General features: G+C 38.6%; 1 protein-coding gene across 1 annotated transcript in view; it reads left to right on the top strand.

Moving 5' to 3' along the window:
• ITPR2 (inositol 1,4,5-trisphosphate receptor type 2) overlaps nt 1-23850 on the top strand; it is a 502669-nt gene that overhangs the window by 168144 nt on the left and 310675 nt on the right. The window contains exon 22 of the mRNA XM_004776400.3: nt 21596-21789. Within this exon, the coding sequence (XP_004776457.1) occupies nt 21596-21789 (194 nt within the window). The remainder of the gene's footprint in view (nt 1-21595; nt 21790-23850) is intronic.

Here is a 23850-nt window from a genome sequence, read left to right as displayed (position 1 = left end):
ATCCATGTTGCTACAAAAGTTGGGTATTCGTCCTTTCTGATGGAGGCATAATACTCCATAGTGTTTATGGACCACATCTTCCTTATCCATTCGTCCATTGAAGGGCATCTTGGTTCTTTCCACAGTTTGGCAACCGTGGCCATTGCTGCTATAAACATTGGGGTAGTGATGGCCCTTCTTTTCACTACATCTGTATCTTTGGGGTAAATACCCAGTAGTGCAATGGTAAATACCCAGGAGTGCAATGACTGTTGCCTAAATCTTAATAATTTCTACATTTTCCAGAAATCTGTAGAGACCAATAAGAAGCAAATCTAACCATATAAATCCCTCACCTTCAGCAGAACTAGAAGACAGAGGACAATTCAAACATCAGGTGTAAGTAGAAATGTAGCATCAGTTTTCAGTAGAGCTGTCTCACAGGTTCTCACTGCAAGCCTTTGTAGACAGAAGGTTTTGGAAAAGCTGTGCAGAAGAGATAAAAAGAGATTGTCTGCAAAACACCCTCAGAAAGATAGTCTGTGCTAAGTGTGGAAATACTGACGTAGAATCTGGTAGACAAGAGCACTGAATAAAAGGGAAGGGGCTTAACAGTACTCAGGTAACAGCTGTGGAAATGCAATGCTTCTAGGGAAGAAGTGGGTTAATGTTCATCCCTAGGGATGAGGGGGAGTCATCCTTTGGAATCTCATGTTGAAGGGAAAAAGAAGTAAGATGATGAAATCCTAAGTTCCACAAGATAAACAACAACAACAACAACAACAACAACAACAACAACAAATTGAAGGAAATGTATGTAATTCCTTTCCATTGCCACCCACCATGAGCTAGAATTTAAAGGAATTGCACTTTGCCACTCTGACAGGAGAGGGTGTTCTTGAACTGAAGTTTATGTGAACCAGCTCAGATTTTCAGACTTGTCTAAGAAATGCAGACATGAAATCAATCCTCCTATATATGATGCTACTGTAAAATCAAAATAGAATGGAGAATCAAAACATTTCAGTTGATGGAAATTCTGCTCTGAAAACCAACCATGGAAGAAAAGAAAATTGTAACATGAGACTCTAAAGTGAATTAAGTATTTTCAAACAAAAATTGGGATTTGAAAACCACCTTGAATCATAGATTAAAAAACAGGTTAGACGTAGACCAAAAAATCAGGAGGAGATGAAATGCAAGTTTATTGGACACAGGAAAGATCTAGAGACTAAATCACATTATGAAAAGAATAGATTTGAAGAAAAGCATAATATGCACAATTGAAGAAAGGCAGGAAAACAATGAGAATGTCAGCGATATGAAGAAACAGGTAAAAAGAGTCAGAAAGAAAATGGTTGAAATGGAAGAAAGGCAAAGAAGAGCCATCATATGAATAATTGGAGTTCCTCTGAAGAAGAAAATTAAAACCATGGAACAGAACTTATATATAAGATTACAGTCCAAGAAAAAATTCTGTAAATAAAGAATAACCTAAGTTCTCCATGGTGTAATTGTCTGGAATGTTGATTTTAAGACATAGCATGATAAAACTGTAATATATACCGTATATTCAGAGAGAGTTGTGGTATGTAGGGGGAGTTGCTATGAAAGCAAGTGGAGAAAAAAACGAAAGGGTGTATACGCATTCTGTATTCTTCTTGCATCTTTTATAAAAATTTAAAATTTTATAAAAATCAAAGCCTATTAACAATATCTGAATGAAAACAAAGGAAAAGCCAAGAACAGTAATGGTAAATCAAAGAACAGGGGACTTGCCAGTGGTCTATCCTATTTCTATTTTCTGAATCTCACCAATGAGAAACTCTTCTTCTTAACAGTCCCAGAGGGTACATAGGAGTTGAGATGTCCATATTAAAGATTCTTCTTGGCAGGATCCTTTTATAATCTCCAATTTACTCTGATCTAAGTCATTCTTGATAAGTTAGAAATTGATCTTCTCTATTGGTCTCTTGGTTTCAATGCTCACAGTCTGCTTTCAGAGTTTTACCCTAAAGGAAAGTTTTATTTTTCTCTCAAAATTTGTAAATATCTTGTTTGCACTGTCTCTGTCATGTCTGTGTCTGCCCTGTAAGATATGTATATATATATTTTTACTCTTTTATGTTATTTATAATTCTCATATTTTTCTCATGGACCCCATTCATCTCTGGACTTCTTAATCATTCTATCAGCAATTTGAGAATGATTCATTTTTTTCAACAAGAATTTATTGAGTTACTATTACATACCAGATGCTGTTCTATTCACTGGGAATAGAGAAGATAAAGTCCTTAGCCACAAGGAGGACAGACAATTAATAAATACAGAGGCAGAATCCATCTTTTTTCCCTACTGGAAGACAGGTGATAAACAAATAAATTTATACTATAACATCCCATGATATGAAGAAAAATAAAGTGGGACAATATGGAGAGTGGTAGAATAAGTGGGGAGAAGGGCAAAATAGACTGAGCAACCTCTGACATTTAAGCAGAGATCTACATAGGTCAAGGAAGCCAGCCCTGAGGCAGAATAAGATTGACTTGAGGGAGGAGTAGCCGGAAGGCCACTTTGGCTGAGGTAAGTAAAATGGGGGACAATAATAGGAGAGAAGGTTGGAGAACCCTGGATTATAGAGCCTTGCAGACCTGTGAATTTGAATTTTGTTGTGAGTTTGTTGCATGTCTTTTGGGAGGATTTGAGAAAGGATTGATATGGTCTGATAATTTTGCTTGCTGAGTAGAGAATGGAGAATACTGATGTGGGCATAATGGTAGGAAGACCATAGTTTGGAAGCTTTTAGGGAATTGAATGATGATGATGAACTAGAAGAAGAGTGGTAGATTAGGGGAAAGGGGATGATTTGGGAATTTTACAGTATTAACTGATAGGACTTGAATGTGGAATAAGAAGGAGGAGAGTCAGAGATTATTCCTAGGTTTTTTTTTTTTTTTGAAGATTTTATTTATTTATTTGGCAGACAGAGATTACAAGTAGGCAGAGAGGCAGGCAGAGAGAGAGGAGGAAGCAGGTTCCCCACTGAGCAGAGAGCCCGATGCAGAGCTCGATCCCAGGACCCTGGGATCCTGGCAGAGGCTTCAACCTACTGAGCCACCCAGGCACCCCTGTTCCTAGATTTGAATTACCATTGGTGTGAATGTGGTGCTATCATCAAGGTAGGAAGGACTGGTGGATGAGGGGGTTGAAGGGAAAAATCAGGATTTCTGTTTGGGCACATTAGGTTTAAATACCTGTTGGGCATCCACGGGGAGATATTATGTCGACAACTTCAGAGTAATGTCAGGGTAGAAACTATAAATGTGAGAATTAGTGCATAGAAGACACTCAAAATATCAAACTGAATAAGATCACTTTGGGAGTGCTTGTTGATTGGGAAGAAATAAGGTCTAAAGATTGAATCCTGGGACCTCCAACATTGAGCCATGAGATGAGAAGAAGTCAGCATGAGAGACCAGGACAGAACAGCCAGGGCGTAAAGCAGGGCCCCCGGACAATGGGATATCTTGGAAGTCAGCAAAAAGTGATGCTAGATAATTGCAATTGTTTGTTGACTTATATAAATATACTTTCTACATAGCTAATATTCATTGAGTACTCTATGTGCTAAGTGGTTTTACATGGATTAACTTCCGTGTAGTGTGATTTGTGCTTAACAACGACACACACTATTGTTAAAATATGAGACATCACAATTTTACTCCAGTATTAAAATAAATTCATAATAGTTTTTATGAGCCAATTATAATTCTCTAAGAAACTTTGTGTTGTATCAATGGGAAATATCTATATATGTCTCAGTATAAACCGAGACTCAGAGGCTTCTGCTTTTTAAGACTCGTATGTTGAGGAGAAGAGTGTCTCTTGATTTGGGGAAATACCTTTTCCTAATTGGTAGAAAGGGGTTTATGGATTTTGGCTAGATTTTTGGAATCTGAAGTAATGTGCTTATTCCCTTTTAAGTAAATACCCAAGAATTCTGTTCTCCTAGTTTTTGGTGTATTGAAATTAATTTGAATTTAAAGACCATTTTTTCAAGATTCCTTCTCTTGATATCTGCAGATCAGGGAGTAAATTATTTTTTATACATTTCTGTGATTGGATACATAATACAAAATGTGAGAAAACATAGTTTATTATTAAGCATGATTTGATAACAGTTGTAATTGAATTACAGATAACCTTTGAGAGATGTTATGCTGGGCTTTCTTCCTTCCCTCGCCCCTAGAAAACCTTTCCAAGGAATTATTTTTGCTTTTACTAATGTTCGACGTTTATTTCATGTTAACTTGCATTATTAGCTTTCTAGAAAGTTTTATTTAAATGTACAAATATAGAAAAACCTATTCAGGGAGATTAATTAACTTGCCCAAGATGCACTAGTAAGTTAGCAACATTGCTAAGAGTTAAACCATAAGAAATTAGTTTTCCTATCATTCGTATCACTTGATTATTTATTAGTCAAATAAGCTAATATACATAGATATATTTTTCTTTATCTAGCCTTCAAATTTATTGATTGAGGAATGATGACATAAAGCTAGATTAATCATAACAAAATCTAGAGATAAAATCACAGTTTTATAGTATACAAAGCTTAGGTGTATCATGTTGCTACCAATATTGAGCCATACAATGTAAACGTAATGTTCTTCATTCAATGACTAATATTGTTTGCCATTCCTGCTTGGGGCCTTTGGAGATGCCTTAGTTATCCAGAGCTTCTGGAAAGCCATGATGATATTGAGGTCTATGGAAAGTGCTACTCAAATGGGTATTAGTCAAAGACCAACCAGGAAACAGCACACTACGTCAGGAAAGCTTCATATACAAAGGTGTGGGAAAACCACAGAGACAGTGTAGTACCATTGGACTACCATGAGGCAGTCCAATGAGCTACTATTTTAGAAAAATTGTAACTGAGGTTAGAATTTTTGTTCATAATTTTTTTAGAAGTGTATCAGTTCAGTCTCAAATACAGATATTTCTTTTTTTTTAATATTTTATTTATTTATTTGACAGACAGAGATCACAAGTAGGCAGAGAGGCAGAGAGAGAGAGAGGAGGAAGCAGGTTGCCTGCCGAGCAGAGTGCCCGATGTGGGGCTAGATCCCAGGACCCTGGGATCATGACCTGAGCCGAAGGCAGAGGCTTTAACCTGTGAGCCACCCAGGCTCCCCAATACGGATATTTCTTAAGCTGAGTAAACGAAATAGAGAGTTTAAAACAAAAGGAAATTGGGACAAAGCAATGTCATATGCCTCTAGATGTGAGCTACTAAGAAGGACATAATATCACCCAGTAAGTATCCCTGACAAAAATTCAGTTTCCAGTTAATCATGGAGAATTATGAGGCAAGTATAAATTGTGGGGTATTTTGTGGAAGAACTGGCTTGAACTTTTCAAAAATGTCCATGTCATGAAAGAGAAAGGCTAAAAACTGTTCCAAATTAAAGGAGATTAAGGAAACATGACAACTAGATACAATATGTGATTTTGGATCAGGAAAAATAGCATCTACAGAAGACATTATTGGCACAATAGGTGAAATTCGAATATGGATTGTATATTAGGCTGTGGTAGTAGATCAGATTTCTTGAACTTTATAATTGTACTATGGTTATGTAAGAGGATGTTCTTGTTTTTACTGAATACAAGGTGAAGAATTGAGAGTCAAAAGGTCAGGATGTGTGGAACTAACACGTAAATAGTGCAGGAAAGATACATATTTATGTACGTAGTGAGAGAGAGAGAGAGAGACAGAGAGAGGATGCAAATACAGCCAGATTCGTGAATCTCATAAAACTGGGCAGAATGTATTATAGGAATTCTATAATACAAAGAACTATTCTTGCAACTCTTCCCATAAATTTGAAAATGTTTCAAAACAACATGTTAACGACTTAAATAATGAGCCACGTAGGAAAATGATTTATTATATATAAGATGACACCTCAAACTTATAAAGCATTATTTTTTGTTCTAGGAGGTGTGTTATTATAGCTGAGTTCTATTAGACTATAAATTCCTAACAAAGGTTCTATTAGACTCTTAAAATTCTTAACAAAGGAAGCAAGAGAGAACACATTTCTGGAATCTCCAAATGTGGAGACAGGATTTTCAGGCCTGGGAAAAATTCCTGTGGTACAGGATGAGACAGAGGTTGATGCCAGAGAGGAAATCCCAGATTGTGGAAAGTACCTGGCGCGGGGGGGTGGTGGTGGTGGTGGTAGAGAACTCTTACTTGAAAGGACAACTCATGGGAGCCAGAGCAATGTGGCCAGATTAATAATACCCAGTGTAGCATCATATTGGCTTTTTTATATTTAAGTGATCTGGATTAAATTTTCCTATTTTAGTGAAACCTTATTCAGTTGGAAGTCATTTGCAAAGCACAATTTTTTAAAAATAAGAAGTAATTTTATAAGCATTGTTGCTAGATGAACCAGTTCCTTTAAGTAAGCCATGATAATCTTCTCATCTCATACTGTGTCTGGAAAATTTTTTGCAATCGAACTAGGTCTTTTTTTATCCTTCTGATCTACTTACCACTTACTAATTGTGCTCCAGCACGGTTGGGGTTGGACATTCAGAGAAATGTGTTTGGTAGCTGTTTGGTAGGTCAGACCCAATGGAGCGGAAGGAGAGGCGTGTCCAGAGGGAAAGGGCTTAGAGTTCCTGGAGTTCCATTTCATGCAGGCCTCAGTGGCGCCTGCCTTGGAGGGTGTGCACCTGTAGCATTCATTTGTTTTTCTGGGAAATCCTGTGGGTTGAGAGGTCAGTGATCAGTGTTTGAAATTCTGGGGATGGCTGGGTTGGAAAGTGGCAATTCCAGACGTTTTCCTCTTTTGGGTCCTTGGGAACAGTGCAGCCCACTGTGTGCCCCCGTGAGTCATCCTTATCCTAGAGTTGGTTGTGGGTCTGAATCTAGCCCCCAGACTGTGATTGCTCACCATCCCTGTGGCTTTCCATCGGCATCCTCGGCAGAAATTGCTAGGTCAGAAGCAGCTTTTCATTTTTGTGCCATCGAGGGGGTCCGTTCAGGAAATGATGCAGGCATACTAATATAGAGATGCTGGGAGCGGGCACTGTCCTGTCCTGTGCTATAGTGATATATAGAAGGTCCTGACCTTCAGAACCACACATCCCATACCTTTCATTTGCTCTGTTCTCACTTATGAAAAGAAATACTGTTTTCAGACAAATGTATTCACTCCCAGCAGGCTATGCTGTTGAGTCAATTTGCTTTGCCTAATACCTATCATTTGCTCTCAGTGATTTAGAATACGCAGGCACCATTCAGTGTAATTGATCTTTTGGGTGGGAGGATTATGTCAAGCAGGGCTCTTTGTCACGTATGCAAGTGAAAAGCCAGTGCATATGCTGGCTGGTAAGTCAGATATTTTCTTTCTTTAAAAATTTTTTAATTTAAATTCAATTTAATTAGTTTCAGAGATAGAATTTAGAATTAATTAATTCTAAATTTAGGATTTAGAATTTAGAGATTCATCAGTTGCATGTAACACCCAGTGCTCATTCTGTCAAGTGTCCTAATGCCCATCACCCAGTTTCCTCCTCCCCCATCCCCCTCCCCGCCAGCAACCCTCAGTTTGTTTCCCAGAGTTCAGAGTCTCTCATGGTTTATCTCCCTCTCTGATTTCGTCTTATTTTATTTTCTTCTCCCTTCCCCTATATCAGTTTTGTTTTTTAAATTCCATATATGGATGAAACCATGTGATATTGTCTTTCTCTGGCTGATAGGTCAGATATTTCAATATACTTTTGAAAGTACATTCTATTTAAAAAATTATACTTTTCTTTCTCTTTATGCCTGCTGAAGGATGTATAATCCGAGGACTGATACTACTACTGATTAAGATCATTTTTTTGTAGCGGGGTGGATATATTTTGTTTTCCTAGAGAGTCTTTCAAATATTTGGAACAAATGTGAATACAACTTACATTCGTCTAATGAACAACATAACATGTTAACTCTGCGTAGTGAGAGAGAAAGTCTCATCTTCACTTGAACAGAAAGCAGAAGGTGACACAGTCTTGTTTGGGTCTAACTCAGTATTTAGTTATCCTGTCAGTGTCTTTCCACTTGTCTGTTTGTGGTTTGGATGGGACTGGGATTCAAATTTAAGCCTCCAACATGGAGCAATAAAGTCTTAACCCAGGGTATGATGTCAGCCTCGTTAGGGTGTCTAGGCCAAGACTATCATTTCTTTTCATAGTTGTCTCCCCGGCCTTGAACTTACCAGACTTTGAAAAGGTGATATATCAGAAAACTACCAAAACACCAAACAAGAGCCGAATAGTTTCTTATAATCTTCTTCCATTTTGCTTTTTTTACAACTTCAGATTCTTGGGAGTTTCTATAGTCAAGCCCTGAAAGGTGGGCCAGTTCCTAATCAGTGACCAGACAATCTCTTTGGTTGGTGTACATAGGTTAGTGTGTTGAAAATGGGAAATTGCTACAAAAGTCAAATGGAGAATCCCATTTACTTTTAGGATTCCCTTTCTTTGGGGCTTGGTTTGGAGCTGAAAGAGGTTTTAGAGAATAAGAAACAGATAACCACAATGTCCTGAAAGGACTGGAGCTCCCCTGGGTGACTTTGAGTCCTGTGGGTCCCGCCCAGGGGAGGGAAGAGATAGGACAGGCAGGTGGTAAGAGGCCCTTTGGATGTGTGTCTGTCTGGGAGCTGACTGTCTATCTCGCAGCAAACAACTAACCATTTCTTCACTTGAACTATTTTTGTTTTGTTTTTTTTTTTGTGGGGGGCCAGAGAGCATTTTGGAAGGGACTTTACATGATCCACCTTGAAATATGCTTTTTCTGGCAGCATAGTTGCTGTTCAAAAGAAGGGAAATGGAGATGGGAGGTGGAGCAGAAACATTTTTAATATTGTTATATGGGTGGGAAAGGAAGAAAGTATTTGCAGGCAAAATAGCTGCCAGAAAATAGTTTCTTCCTTTATAAAATATGGTTAGTCTCACTGTGATCTTTACGGTCTCTTTCAGTTCAAAACTGTGAGTCTTTGAAGATTAGTGTGTTCACTCGCTGAATGCTGTTCTTTTTAACGTGTGTTGCAAAACACTCCTTTTAGCCAGTATCCACGAGGCCTTTGTCTCCTGGTTAATAGCGGTGATAGCTCTTTGTAAAGCCACCAGCTTGAATGCCTTGAAATCAGAAGTCTTTGTTCACTAAGAACCAGAGTGTATCACAAAAAAAAGCAAGCAAGCAAGTAAGCAAGAAAGCCAGGATTCACCTGGATGCAGGTGAGGCTGAGGACATTGCAGGTGGATGACAACAAACAGAAGTAAGGTTAGTACAATGCCCGTTCCCGGGCAGCCAGTACAAGGTCCAAGGCAGCTTGTATTTTCAAGACTCTTTCAAGTGTGCCTTCATCTTCTTTTAATTTTTGATCTGACTGAGCTCTATCCAGGTCTCTATAAACGATGTAAGTTCACGGGGGAGTTCACGGGGGAGTTCACAGTGCTCAGAAGTGTTAGCGAAGTTTACCTATAGGGAGAAGATACCACTGTTACCATTCATCATGTGAAAATCTCTTGCAGGGATCTCCGGACTTCTTTTTGCCCATTCTCCCTCTCAAGAGTCTCCTTTGGATGGCCTTATTTTTTGACCTGTCTCCCCTCGTCTCCGCTTCCAGGGATGTCCCTTTGCTTCAAACACATCTGTCTTATCTCCAGAATGTGTCTTGTTCCTGACATCTCCCAACTACCTGTCTGCTGCTCCCTTCTGCCTTCTCCTTTTTCCCATCGGAATCATGTATTTCTAGTAAGGGAAGCTTTTGACTCCAAGAAGAGGCAGAGACACGCATGTAATCCTCTTCACAGAGCTAGAGTTTCTCTTGTCCCTTTGTGTATGTGAGTGCCATTTAGATGAGTGTGTTCTCATAACACCTTGAGATTTTTCCACTAACTTTTTTTTAAAAAGATTTATTTATTTATTTGCTTGAGAGAGGGAGAGAGAGGAAGAGAGGGTAGGGGTAGAGGAAGGGGGAGGAAGAGAGAGGGGGAGGGGCAGAGGGGGACAGAGAGAGAGAGAGAGGGAACCCTCAAGCTGACTTCCTGATGAGTATGGAGCCCAATGCAAGGCTCCATCCCAGGACCCTGAGATGATGACCTGAGCTGAAATCAACCGTTGGCTTCTCAGGTGACTGGGACTCCCTGGTGCCCATCTTCCATTGATTTTTAAATAACAACAATGGCAGCAACAGTGATAACAATGTCCCTGAGTCTCTGGAGTTATTTATTGCAAGTTGTGTTTCCCAGGAAGCAGACCCTGAGCCAGAGATTAGCATGAAGGAGGTGTTACTGGTGACTCTTTAGGATCAATGCCAGTGAAATGGAAGGGAAAGGAGCAGGATCGGCAAAGGGAGAAATTGGGTTGTGATGCCAACCTAGTAGCAAACTCTGGGGTGAGGGGAGATGTCTGCATTTGGGATGTTCTTTCAGAATCATCTGCCATTGGAGTGAGAGTTGGGGCTGAGCCTTTATGCCTCCATGGGCTGCACTGCAATGGGTGTGCCACTGGAGGCAGCTCTCTTCAGACGCATCAGTCCCCACACAGGGCTGACATTTGAGGGCTGTCCTCAACGTAGCTACTCAATGAGTAGCACTCCTAGCAGGTGAGACCATATATTGTCCCTTATCCCTGAAAGAGCATCTGGGCAGGACTATCACCTTATCCACTATAGGCATCTTCCAGAAAAATACTGTGATTGGAAAAGTTGTAGCTCAAGAGTAAGATCTCATAGGAAATGCAGATTAGAAAGAAAAATAAAAATGATTATGATCTCATAGGAAATAGAGATTAGGGAGAAAAGTAAAAACAACCTTAAAACATAATACATACAACCAAGTTCTAGATAGGAAAAATTTCTAGAAGCTGCCTACTTCAAAATGCCCCAGAATCACCAGCATCACAAACCTGTTCTGGAAAGCAAGTCTTTTTTGGTCTCTTCTTCTTCAGTTATGAAGGAAGAATTTCTGTGACATTCTGATCTTCTGAGTCTGGTTCTCCTACAGCTTTGTGCTGTGCTGGCTCTGCCCCTGAGTTCTTTCTGGCTTAATGTACCTGCTTCCCTCCTCCCCCATCCCACCACTGCCAGCTTTAAGCTTTTATAAGTTTTAGAAAAAAGGCCTATGTAACTTCACAGTTTTCTCTTACTTATGAATAAAGCCTAAAAGGACTTTACCCTCTCTGGGCTTAATCCTCTCTCCATTATCCAGAAAGTTTCAAACACAGGATCTATGTTAAATCATGTTCCTTTTTTAAACTCAAATGCATGTCTAAAAATAGGTAGAGAATAACTATGTAATATATCTACTTTATACTGAGTTTCTACCATGTGCCAGGCCACACGTTGGCAAAACATTACTATAAAAGGGATGTATTATTTATATTCAATACTGAACACATCTTTAGATCTTTTGCATACTTTTACTTTTTTTAAAAGACTTTATTTGCTGGGGAGAAAGAGAGAAAGAGAGAGAGAGAGCACACAAGCACCGGGAGCAGCAGGCAGAGTGAGAAGCAGACTCCCCACTGAGGAAAGAGCCTGATGCGGGGCTCAATCCCAGGACCTTGAGATCATGACCTGAGCTGAAGGCAGATGCTTAACTGACTGAGTCACCCAGGAGTCCCGTACACTTTTACTTTTAATCCTTATTGCACTCCATCAATTAGTTATTATGATCACTGTTTTGCCCAGGAAATTGCCCACGATCACACAACTTATAGCTTGCTGAGCCAAATTTTGAATTCAGATTTCTTTTCCTTTTCCCCACTTCCTTAAAAAACCCACAGCCCTAGAGTTGATGTTCTTTCTGCTATTATTATATTACTTTCTATCTAGATGATTTCTTCATCTGCAGGGATGCTATTTTCTACTTTTTCCAAGTTTAGTGTCCAAGAAAGCTTAGCATTAAACAGTAGGTGTTTCCCAAAGAGTTTTGAATTTACTTGAAATGATTACAGGTCAGATCAAAAAACCTTTTTAAAACCAATAATCATCTCTTCTTGAATGGTTGGCTTGTCTCAGAAACAAAGTTTCAATCACAGGTCTTAAAGGTTTTACCACTTAAATATCTCTTGAAGTTGGATGTCCCTGTTCACTCCCTACAATAAATTTCTGGCTGGTCTCCCTGAGTCCGTTTTTGGCCCTTTTCTCCACATTCCATCCTAAGGATCCTTCTAAATCACATACGCTAGCTCTTTTACTAGCTCTCTTCTTCTCTGGAGAATAACTCAGTTCTTTAAGTTGGTGCCCAGGGGTCTTCACAATATGCATCAGATGTCTCTAGCTCTGCCTCTTACTGTTTCCCCAGTAATTCTAACCAATTTTATCTTCTTAGACACATTTCTATATCTCATATATACTTTCATAAATTTATCATTAGGACAAGTGTATGTAAGTGCCACACCCTATGTAAATATGCAAGTGTTTGGAGGACAAAAGTACTTCAAGGTCCTAATATTCCAAGTATATATTTGTGTCTTTCTTTTCTTAACTTTGTAATTATGTTTTGTAAGTCTGTCTTTTTGTTGTTATTGTTGTTGTTGTTTCCCTAGTAGACTTACAAAAGGCTCCAGACTCTTAGATTTACTATCTGGATAATTCCATAATAAAGTTTCAGATGTATTGACTGAGAGAGCAACCTAGAGGGGAAAACTATGAAAACATATTCTCTTTCTGTTTCTATAAGCTGGCATGTACCATGTATAACATACTATTATTTACATACAAGGGTTACCTATTGAGTGAAATGCATCTGATGAATGTATGTAGACTACATGTTTTTATATAAATATTTAAGCATTTGAATGTTAAAAATATCTTCTGGACTGTGACATTCCCAAACTAGGATTTTTTTTCTTTTATTACTGATGAACTTCTAGTTTCCCTTTCCAAACTTGTAATGAAGGAGACAGAACATGAGAAATGCCAGTTCATGATAAAATACTTCCTGGTATTTTGTTCCTGCAATTTTATTTAAGCAGTTTGAGTGAATAATGTTGTACCTTTTCAGTGATCTCTGATGCACTGTCTTAATAGAGTAATATGATTGAAATATTCACTTGCTAACTGTGTAAGTTAATAAATTTCACAAGAACTTAATGGTTATGATGCGCGCATAATTTACATGACACACTAAGTCATGAAGTACCTCTTCCTTTTGGGAGTATAACTTTCTTTTGGTTCTCTCAGTCAGATATTACATAAAGTTATAATACATAAAATTATTTTTGTTCGGCTTCATAATTAATTGACCAGTAGAGGCAGGAGACTGATTTTGTGTTTGTTGGTGTTTCTGTGGGATTTGTTAGAAACAAAGGCATCATGTGTCGTTTTTGTGTTTGGTTTCACAAAGTTATCAGGTACACAGTGGGTGGAGCACCTTCCACAGTTCAGTGTGGAATTTACTCTTAGTCTTTAAGCTATAGAGTGATGCTGGAGCCTCCAGAGTTATCTAGGAAAGACATGAATGATTCCTAGCACTCAGGAAGAGTTACTACTGTTACCATATTGAGTTAATAGGACAGAATCAATTACCCAGGGATGCCCTCACAAATAATGAGAGTGACTGAGGAGGGCCATGTTGTCCTCCCCTCCTCCCCAACTCTTTTCTCTATTTATAAATACTATTTGAACCTCAGAATCTGATGCCTTGAGCTGTCAATACACTGGGAATGGTTCCCCAGTTTTCTCAATTTCTGCTGAAGAGAGTCCACCAGTGACCTCCAATAAGGTACACTGTTGGAACCTAAACATAAATGCGTAGAATGTTAGCATGTAAAGGGATTGTTGAAATCATCTATGCAATATACAAACTTCAAATCTTCATACAACACCCATTACAAATGGTCACCTGGGAATCTCCTTGAACATTGGAGTGACCAAGATTTTGTTGCCGCAAAAGGCAGGTCTTTCTTATTTCCAAGAGCTCCAATTATTAGATTTCTTTTTGTTATGTTAGGTCTGTTTTGTTAGATTATCCTAAATATATCTGCCTCTGACTTCCAATTAGCAGTCCTACTTTTGTTCCCTGGAGGCACATTGAAATTGAACATCAATTCCACATGTCTGTTCCCTCCGTTTGAAAATGACCAGCACGTTGCCTGTGTGTCTCCTCCTCTCTGCGTAGTTTCTTTAACTATTCCTTTTAGGATTCAGGTGTTACTGATCACTGGTCTGACCAGCACAGAGGCAAGTACAGTTATTTTCTCTTTCATTCTGAACTCTTTACTTTTGTAATGCGGTCTAAGTGAACTGAGTGTTTTTGGTAACAATGACATAGTGTAGATCCCCATGGGACCTGAACAGAACTCAAATTGAATTTGTGCTCCAGTATTTCATATTTTCCCATCAGATACTTTACAGATACTTTAGTTGGTTTTTTGGGGTTCTAAATACAAAGCATTTTGTTTTGATTTTATCATGTTGTTGGTGTAGTTTGGGGATTTGGTGGAATAAATCACTATATTAGTTATCATTTTTGTTTCATGCTACCTTTACATTTAAGAAACATGCTGTCTCTGACTTCACCAGTCAGCAACAAAAATACTTATCTGGTTGAGGCAATGGTACAGCAGCAAGGAGCTAGAAACCTCTCTGGTATCATTTAACAATGATAGATGTGCTAGTACTAGTACTCTTTGGTTATGATCATTTAATTAAAATCATACCTATGAAACTACATTATTTAATGCATGTATCTATAGTGTGATGATGAATCAGAATAGTGGTTGCTCTTGGTGGTGGTGGTGGTGAGGGGGAAGGTAGAGGAGAGGAACTGGAGAAAGGTACAAAAGAGGTTCTGGGGTAATGGAAATATTTGGTATCTGGATGACATGTGGGTTTATAGGGGTGTGTGTCCTTCTAAAGCAGAACTGCTGAAAACTTTCATTTAAGATCTGGGCATTTTATTGTGTCTAAATTGTATCTCAATTGAAAACAGTATGTAAATTCATTTATTGGTTAGATTACCAACAGTTAAGAATTAAAATCAGCTTTGCAAATTAAAATCTTGAAGTTTGGAATATTGAAATGCCTTTGTCAGTATTTGACAGTGATGAAATCCAAAGTAGGATGTAGAACTCAACCACTGTTTTGTATGAATTGCTTTTTAAATTCATCCTTTGAATAACACTTCTTTAGAGTGTGGGTGTGATGGGAAATAATTTTCTTTTAAGCAGTCTACTTGATATTCAAAAAAAGGATGGATAATAACATTACTATATTTTGGTAGTGTGTGTTCAATAGGTTTTGCTTTGTTCAAATTCTAAGGTTTTGGAAGGCTGGAATGTGTAAATCGTTTATCAGCATACTCTATTCAATGAGTATTTATTTAGAATGAAGAAAATTTGGTGTCATATTGTCTATTTTGTTCATTGAGTATTCTTTATAAAGCACTTCTCTGAAAGTCTTCTTTTTGAGGTGATATTGTATGTCAGTCAAGACAGAGTGTAAGAGATCATGAGCTATGAAGGAACCACGCATTCCTTAGTAGAGTGGTGGTTACTCTAACAGAACATGATGAAATGGAGAATAATTGTTTTTATGAGATGTAGTGAAAACATGCACATGTCCTCCACTTTTCATTTTGAGGTAATACGTTATAATTATATGATACCTTTTATTCTTCATGACGTTTTTGTACGTATTATACAATCTTATTCTCACAGGACTTGGAACATATTTTGTTAGATTAAGAGTATATACATAGGATGGTGAAATAATTTGAGGAAGATCATACTAATCTAAATCTTCAACTTTGTTCAAAGCCTAGTTCAAAATTGTGTCTCTTCAGTGAAGCTGCCCTTCACCCTCCTTACCTAAAATAATTTAAAAAATTAAACTAAAAGTTTAATTAAAAAACAATTTAGAGGCCCCTGGGTGGCAAAGTTGGTCAAATGTCAGACTTGATTTCAGCGCAGGTTATGATCTCAGAGTCACACGATCAAGCCCCACATTGGGCTCTGGAGCTTAGTGTGCAGAGTCTGCTTGAGATTCTCTCTTCCTCTCCCTCTGCCCCTCCCCCTGCTAGTGCACAGTCTTTGTCTCTCTCAGTAAATTAAAAAAACAAAAAAACAAAAAAACAAAACTTTTTTTTTAAATTAAAAAAATTTCTTAAGGAATCTTCATCCTGCCCATGCTATAACTCTCAGCTGCCTTATATCTCTTCTTAAAAATTTTTATGGATATATTTTATGTTTTCCTAGCCATGTTGTTAGTTCTATTTTTCCTATGTCCTCCCATCCCCACTGTCCTTAGAACAGAGCCAGATGAACATCGGTTATTTAATAATACTTACTGAGCAAGAGCTGCCCTTAAAATGAAATTGTGCAGCACCAATAAAATGCTCCGAGTAGTGTGTGGCCCATCATATGTAATAAAAACTGGTTGGATAAGTTCACTTGGGGATAATGTGACCAAATTTATTATACGATTAATAGTAATTTCACATTTTTACTGCACAGTTTTAATTAGAATCTTTGCTTTCTGGGGGTGCCTGGCTAGCTCAGTCAGTAGGTCATGTGACTCTTAATCCCAGGGTTATGAGTTCAAGCCCCATGTTGGGCATGGAGCCTAATTAAAAAAAAGAAAGAAAGAAAGAAAGAAAACTATTAAAAAAAGAGAATCTTTGCTTCTTGCCTTTGCTAGATTTTCTGAATTTGAGTGTAAAATCTTTGGAAACTTGCTAGCAAAGCAGCATGGTTTGGGGAAAAAAACCTGCATATTGATATCTGTTGACCTCTCTCTCTGAAGTTCTGCCACTTTCTGGCTGAGTAAAGTGGGATGGGTCCCCTAAGCCCCCACCCTACTGTGAGCGTATATGTGGCCTAGCAAAGTACATGGGATGTGATTTGCCCTTGACGAGGGCAGATTTCATGATTCCCCTTATCTCACTAATATCTGTCTTATTACTCTTTCTTTTCTTTTTAATGAACAAGTTTTCAAGGAACATGAAGTTACATATGCTTTTTGAAAAAAATTAGAAAATTTGGGAAAATATAAAGGAGAGGAAGCAAAAATTCACCTTGAGGAAAGACGGAATATTTTTAGTATACTAAGATCCCATTTTTAAAATAAAAATGTCAATCTCATTTTTAAAAATTTTTATATTTTATTTTATTTCTTTTCAGTGTTCTGGAATTCATTGTTTATTCATTTGCTTATCAAGTCTTTTTTCTTTTATTAGTGCATTAATCTAGCATACATTTATTGGATGACTCCTGTATGGCAGGCACTATTCCAGGTGTTGGAGATAGAGCAGTAAACTAGGCAGGATCTTGGTTTTTCATGGAGCTTTTGTGTTTTTTTTTTTTTTTTTTGAGGGGAGTATGTACAAGAAGCACGTAAACTAATATAAAATATGACCTGAGATGGTGTTAATGGCATGGCTGAAATGTAAAGCAGGTGTGTGTGTCCAGAGTGATGGCAGTCCTCCTTTAGAGAGGGTAGCCACCTCAGGAGGTGATATTGTACCAGAAATCATAAGCATAAGTGAGAAAGCAAGTTGAGTGACCATCTAGTTAAGAGAACTCTAAGCAGAACAGCATGTTCCCAGCAGGTCCAGCACAAGGCTTACAGACCCGATGGAGGCTAGATTATCCATTTCTCTCAAATCCTGTGATCTAACTTTGAACTGGGAAGGCTGGCTACTTTTTGTCTTCTTAGGGTGTAAAATCTTGATTTTCCATTTAATCCAGGTTGGTACCATGGTACCCATGGCTCTGCTTGTATCACTAGCTTCATTAAGGCTTTGATCTTGTGTTAATGTTTTTGTTTGTTTTGCATATAGAAAAGTCCTTTTAAAACTAGACCCTCAACCACTGGGAGGAAGCACTGCTCCAGAGAATGTTCAAAATAGAAAACCATTCCAGTTCTAAAGTGTAGGCGTCTTCCAGCAAGGAGGTTTATAAGGAGCTGCTGAGCAGGGATAGGAGGAGGAAGATTTCCTGAGACCTGTCTTTATGGTTTAACATCATTCTGTTTCAAATGAATTATTATAACAACAAATGCGTTTTTCCTTCTTTTTCTTTTTCAAATTAAACTATGAAAATATGTTTCAGGGAAGGAAGAACAGTTTCTGGGTTATCCATTCTTTAGCTTCTATTATAAAACATTGAGCTGACTTTAGTAGCCACAGAACAATTAAATTGCTGTGAACAATTACTCACAGAGCTCTTCTAATCAAATATTTCTATGATCTCTTATAAATGCTGAGAAGGTTGCAGAAATGTCTACTTGAAATCTAAACAACTGGAAAATTCAAATGATCGTTTCTTGTGTTAGGTATTTCTAATAGAAATAGATAACACATAAAGATGACTTTAAATTAAATAAAATAAAATACCAGTAGTCATAAGGTAAATTTCAATCAAGTAAGATTCTGTTAACTCTCTCATGCTTTCTAGAAATCCACTTAACTCTTAATGATTGTTGAGTGTAGTAATGCTCACAAAGCAGTAATATGACTTCTGAACAGGTACAATTAAAGTGTGGTCAGCTCACCTTCCTGGTTGTGTGGATCTCTCATTGCTTTTTATTTTTCTGTGATTGGTAATGGGAACTTGACTCACTGGAAACATCAAACAAACAAAGAAACAATGTATTCTCAATCGACTCCTAGCCACCATTCCTGTTAGGCATTTTGTATACGCTTTTACTTTCGGGTTTTTCTCTTGAGGGAATTAGGATGGGTAAAGCTATCTGTGGAATCATGTAATAAAAAGACCTGAAAAGTCCATCTGCTTTTCTTTCTAAGCAATTCCTTCTTTCTTATTTTTGTTTAACATTTTTTCAAACTATCTCAACACCCTTTACATATAAATATAAATTCTGGCTACTGGGTTAATATAAAAGACATAGAAAAGCTGAATTTTTATGGGTTAGTCTGTCCAGAGGATTTATATCGTTACACAGTAGCCTTTCCACTGAAAACTTTTTAGTAGTATTAACTAATTATGATTGAGAGGAGAAATGGTAAGTTTTCTTCTTTGGCAGTGTTGAAAACCGATGGCCTCTGATTTATCTCAACAGTCTAGAGTTGGGAATTTTTCTCTGGAGAAATGGATACTTGGGAGATTCGCATGTATGTGATTTATGTGGCATTTGACTTACGTTTTCCAAGCTGTGATAGTTCACAATTTAAGCACTTCTCATCACCACCAAGCAACTCCAGAAAATAGAGCATCTTTTAATTTGAGCCCTCGCAGTTGGCCATACATGGAGAAGTCAGGAGAGTTTTGTGGTGACCACGTGCCACAGGCATCTAAGGATGTGGTAGAACCAGAATGAACCCACACCCCACCCCATGTCATTGACAACATGTGTTACGTATTATTATGGTTCTGGCCTCTAGATTTTAATTTCTTGGTGACAGGATCTATATTTGGGGAAAAGAATTGTCTGGGCTAACTTTCTGTGTAATAATCACTTGGATTAAATGATTATTTTTCCATGCAAATTTAAGTAAGATGCAAACACTGGGTGCCAAGGATTTCTGTGTGAATCAGGGGTAGGAATAACAAAGGAGCCTGTTCTGTGTTAGTGGTGAGAAATCATCTCCTGGAGGCTAAAACATACATATGCTCGAGTCAAAATTCGGGAAATGTACTGGTTAAACACTGGTGACCTAAAACCATTGCCAACCTCCAGATGTGCTTCCCTGCAATCCACGTAGCAAACAGTGGAGGGATTTGGAAGTAGTCAACTGCTGTGATTGCCTGAGAACCGCAGAAAATGAAGTATTCTGCCTCAAGGTTGTTCTCCTGGAAAACAGGGCTTTCTCGAATTCTTTATCTCAATCTTGTCTAAACTTGGAAATGACCTTTCACATACATTTTTTCTCCCCCTGCCGTTCTTTTTTGGTTTATGCCAACAGCAGTCAAATAAAGTTCATAGACTCTCAGAAGGAAAACCAGTTAATTTTTTGCCTGGAAGATGCCACTCGAGGAAAAAAAAAATGTTCCTTCTCTGCCTACTCCAAAATGTACTATTTGAGTCCCACTCTCTTTTCTGTACACGAATTTCATATATGAATAAGATCGTAAGTTTTAAAAGGCATTTCGCTTTTCACAGTGATTACCAGTGGCTTGTTGATATTTGTGGGTTGATCTGTGCAAGAGCATCAAGATTATTTTGAGTCATCCTTTCAATATTTTCCTTTCCTTTATTTATTTGCCTTTTGGTCCTGTAGGTATCCCTATAACTTATACTCTTCACTTAGAGCTGAGAGTTTTATCTCATCTCATCTTATTTCCATTTCCATTTCTCTTGGTTTACACCCTGAGACACTCAGGGAAAGGAAAATTATTTGCCAGATTCTTGGGCCTTTGCTTGAGGTAAAGCTCCATGAACATACATAAAGCAGAGATCAGTGTTCCAAAAGAAAAGTATACAGTTGTTCTTTTGGCTCTTGGCTGCTTGTTGTGGGAACTTAGAAGTGAGAAACAACAGTCAGGCTGGAGAACAGATTGGAGCAGCGTCCGGAGGATCCTTGGGTTCAGCTGTTTGTGGTCAGTGGAAGGCGTGAGGGTATGTGCAGTTTTATTGCAGGACAAATGAATGAGAAGTCAAATCAGAGAGAGACAAACCAGGAGAGACTCTGGACTCCAGGAAACAAACTGAGGGTTACAAAGGGGCGGGGGGGACGGGATGGGGTAACTGGGTGATGGGTATAGAGGGGGGCATATATGGTGATGAGCACTCTTCTACACAACTAATGAATCACTCAACGCTACATCAAAAACTAATGATGTATTACATGTTGGCTAATTGAACATAATAAAAAAAGATGAGGGAATTTACCTTCTAAAAAAAAAAAACAAAAACGAAAAACTCAGAAGACACAGGAAGAGAGCAATCCCATTTTGGAAATGATCATGTTGGTCACTAATGTGTTTTCCTAATTACCTCAAACATCATTGCTTTTTGTGGATTTGGAATACGAGTTTTTTAATTCCAACTGGATGAAGGAATGGGAAGTGTATTGGCAAACAATACACTTCTCTGGATGAAACTTTCTTTTTCTTCTTTCTTTTTCTTTGAAGTTATAGCAAGACTCCTCATGAGCTTTTCTCACAAGCATTATGAAAGCAAAGCTATAAAGTCCTTGGGTTGAGGGTAGGATTAGGATGCTAGTCACCACTTCCGTGTTTTCCTGTAATGCCTGTGTCCTCCCCTGTAGCTCCTTTCTCGTAGAGTTCATTCACATTATGGTAAAAGTTAGAGCCTATTGGTGTGACAGCTGGTAGGGGCTTCCTGGGTTCCAGAAAGACCTGGGGCGGATGTTATCAGAGCTCCCACAACTCACTGTGGTGCATCCTGGGAAAGCATTTTCTGAGAACAGTAAACTTCCATTTTTTAAAATTTGTCATTTTGAAATGCGTCTGCAGCCTCTGTACTTTGTAGGGAAGGAGCCAGAGTAGAGCTGGTGCTATTCTTTCCTGTCTTTGTGCTTCTGCGGTCCTGCTTGCTGTCTGGTTCTGACCAGCTGGGTAGGACGCCTGTTTCTCCAGCTGTCGTGTGTGTTGACTTAAAGACTTTTCTTGTGCCAGGAAACAATGTCATGAGAACCATCCATGGAGTGGGAGAGATGATGACCCAAATGGTACTCAGTCGAGGCTCTATCTTCCCCATGAGTGTGCCTGACGTTCAGCCCAGCATCCACCCCAGCAAGCAGGGGAGCCCCATAGAGCATGAAGATGTGACCGTGATGGACACCAAACTGAAGATTATTGAGATTCTGCAGGTACGTGGCAGAACGGGAGTGAAGGAGCGAATACCCAATTGTGCATCTCCAAATCACTGGGAATATTCTGAAATGCTATTGAACTCATTTATTTCTGTTAAGTGAATGGCACTATTTAAAATGTTAGTGACATGTGTTCATTTCCATTAAATGTATTTCTGATAATATCTAACAACTGTGGAGTGCTTTGAGGGTCACCAAACCTCTTTCATACACATTTTCTCATTTAGTATTGACCCTGATTTCATTTTACCTTCACTTCAGGGTTTCAGAGCAGGCAAACTTGAGATTGAATTCTAACTTGATTTGTATTTTTAATTGAATTGGGCATGTAATTCTAGGTATTCAGATTTATCATTGTTGCAAGAAACTCAAATAAAATTTTATTTATTATTAACAAAAATGTTAATATTGGTCTCAGTATTTTATATAAGGGACTATCTCTCTTTGTGTTTTTGTTTCTAAGAGGCTGAGGATAATAGATTTTTTAAAATGAATATAGTTTAGGGACGCCTGGGTGGCTCAGTGGGTTAAGCCGCTGCCTTCGGCTCAGGTCATGATCCCAGCGTCCTGGGATCGAGTCCCACATCAGGCTCCTTGCTCGGCGGGGAGCCTGCTTCTCCCTCTGCCTCTAGCCTGCCATTCTGTCTGCCTGTGCTTGTGCTCTGTCTCTCTCTCTCTCTCTAAAATGAATATAGTTTAATACCTAGCTCTATGAATTTAAAGAAGATAAATTATTATTTCATGCCCACTGGTGTAGTGAATAAATTCCCTATTACTGTAACTGTGAATTCTTAACATTTTTTAAAAAATTTGGAAATAGTTTTATGATACTTTAATTGTAGCATTTATTCCAGATTTGGAAAATGGGGCCTGGAGTTTTCAAAGAATCTATTAAGATTCTGGATACAGTTTACTAAGCCTTTCATCATAATTTAATGTAAACTGAGCTAGCAGAAGTGGGTTAGTAGTCCTGGAAGGATCTGTACATTTTTATTTAAAGCAACTAGGCTTATAATCATAAAAGTTTTCACAGTTCCTCCAGAAATTCCAAAGGCTGAATCCTGAGAAATTTTGGCAGGCTTCCGAACCCCGTGTTCATGACCCTGAAGAATCACTTGGTTCCCCTATTCTGACACTGAGAACAGTAGTGATCACCTGACCCATGAACCTACTGAGCCCATAGCTTCCCGTCATCCTACTCATGGGACAACCTCTAAGATATGTGACCTTGTTTTAGCCCACAGTTATGGAAGTTTAGCATTCGAAAAACAATCTGACAGCTAACAAACGAGGAGATGGAGCTACTGCAGTGGGGCCCATGCGGGGCTGACCTCTCCTTGCTGCCTCTTTTGGGCTTTTAATATATTTCTTGTTGAGCCTCTTTTCTCGTTCTGGTTTTTGTGTTGCTGTGTATGGGTCTGATTTGGTCCGTGTTCCTAGTGCTGCTCTTCCAGACATTTCTGTCTTAGAAACTCCCTCTTCAGGAGTTTCTTTGAAGGCGCCTGCATGGCTCAGTCCGTTAAACACCTACCTTTGGCTCAGGTCATGATCCCAGGTCCTGGGATGGAGCCCCTCCTCAGGCTCCCTGCTCAGTGGCGAGCCTGCTTCTCCCTCTCCCTCTGTCCCTCTCCCTGCTCATGCTCTCTCTCTTTGTCAAATAAATTAACAACATCTTTAAAAATAAGAGAGAATTTCCTTAGAGCCATGTTCCTCATACAAATCTCCTGCTTCCTGCCAGCTCTACCTCTTCACAGGGTCTTCCTGCCTTTTCCCCATCATTTTATGTCTCTCTCTCTCTATTTCTCTCTCTCATTTTCTCCCTCAGTCTGTTTTTCAAAATATTTATTTATTTATATGAAAGAGAGGGGCTCTGGGGCTCCTTCTCGTAACCTTGAGGTCATGACCTGAGCCCACTCCAAGAGTCAGATGCTTAACCTACTGAGCCACCCAGGTGCCTCCCCTCCCTCTCTGTGTCTTCACTTCTCTCCCAACTGTCTTTGTTTTTATTCTTCCCTCTGGCCTTTTCCTACCTTCCATTTATTTTTTACAGTTAAATAT

Source organism: Mustela putorius, unplaced genomic scaffold (genome assembly GCF_011764305.1).
Source record: "Mustela putorius furo isolate JIRA1106 unplaced genomic scaffold, ASM1176430v1.1 tig00537227_pilon_pilon_pilon, whole genome shotgun sequence".
NCBI classification, from domain to species: Eukaryota; Metazoa; Chordata; class Mammalia; order Carnivora; family Mustelidae; genus Mustela; species Mustela putorius.
This window is presented reverse-complemented; position numbering and strand designations above follow the sequence as displayed.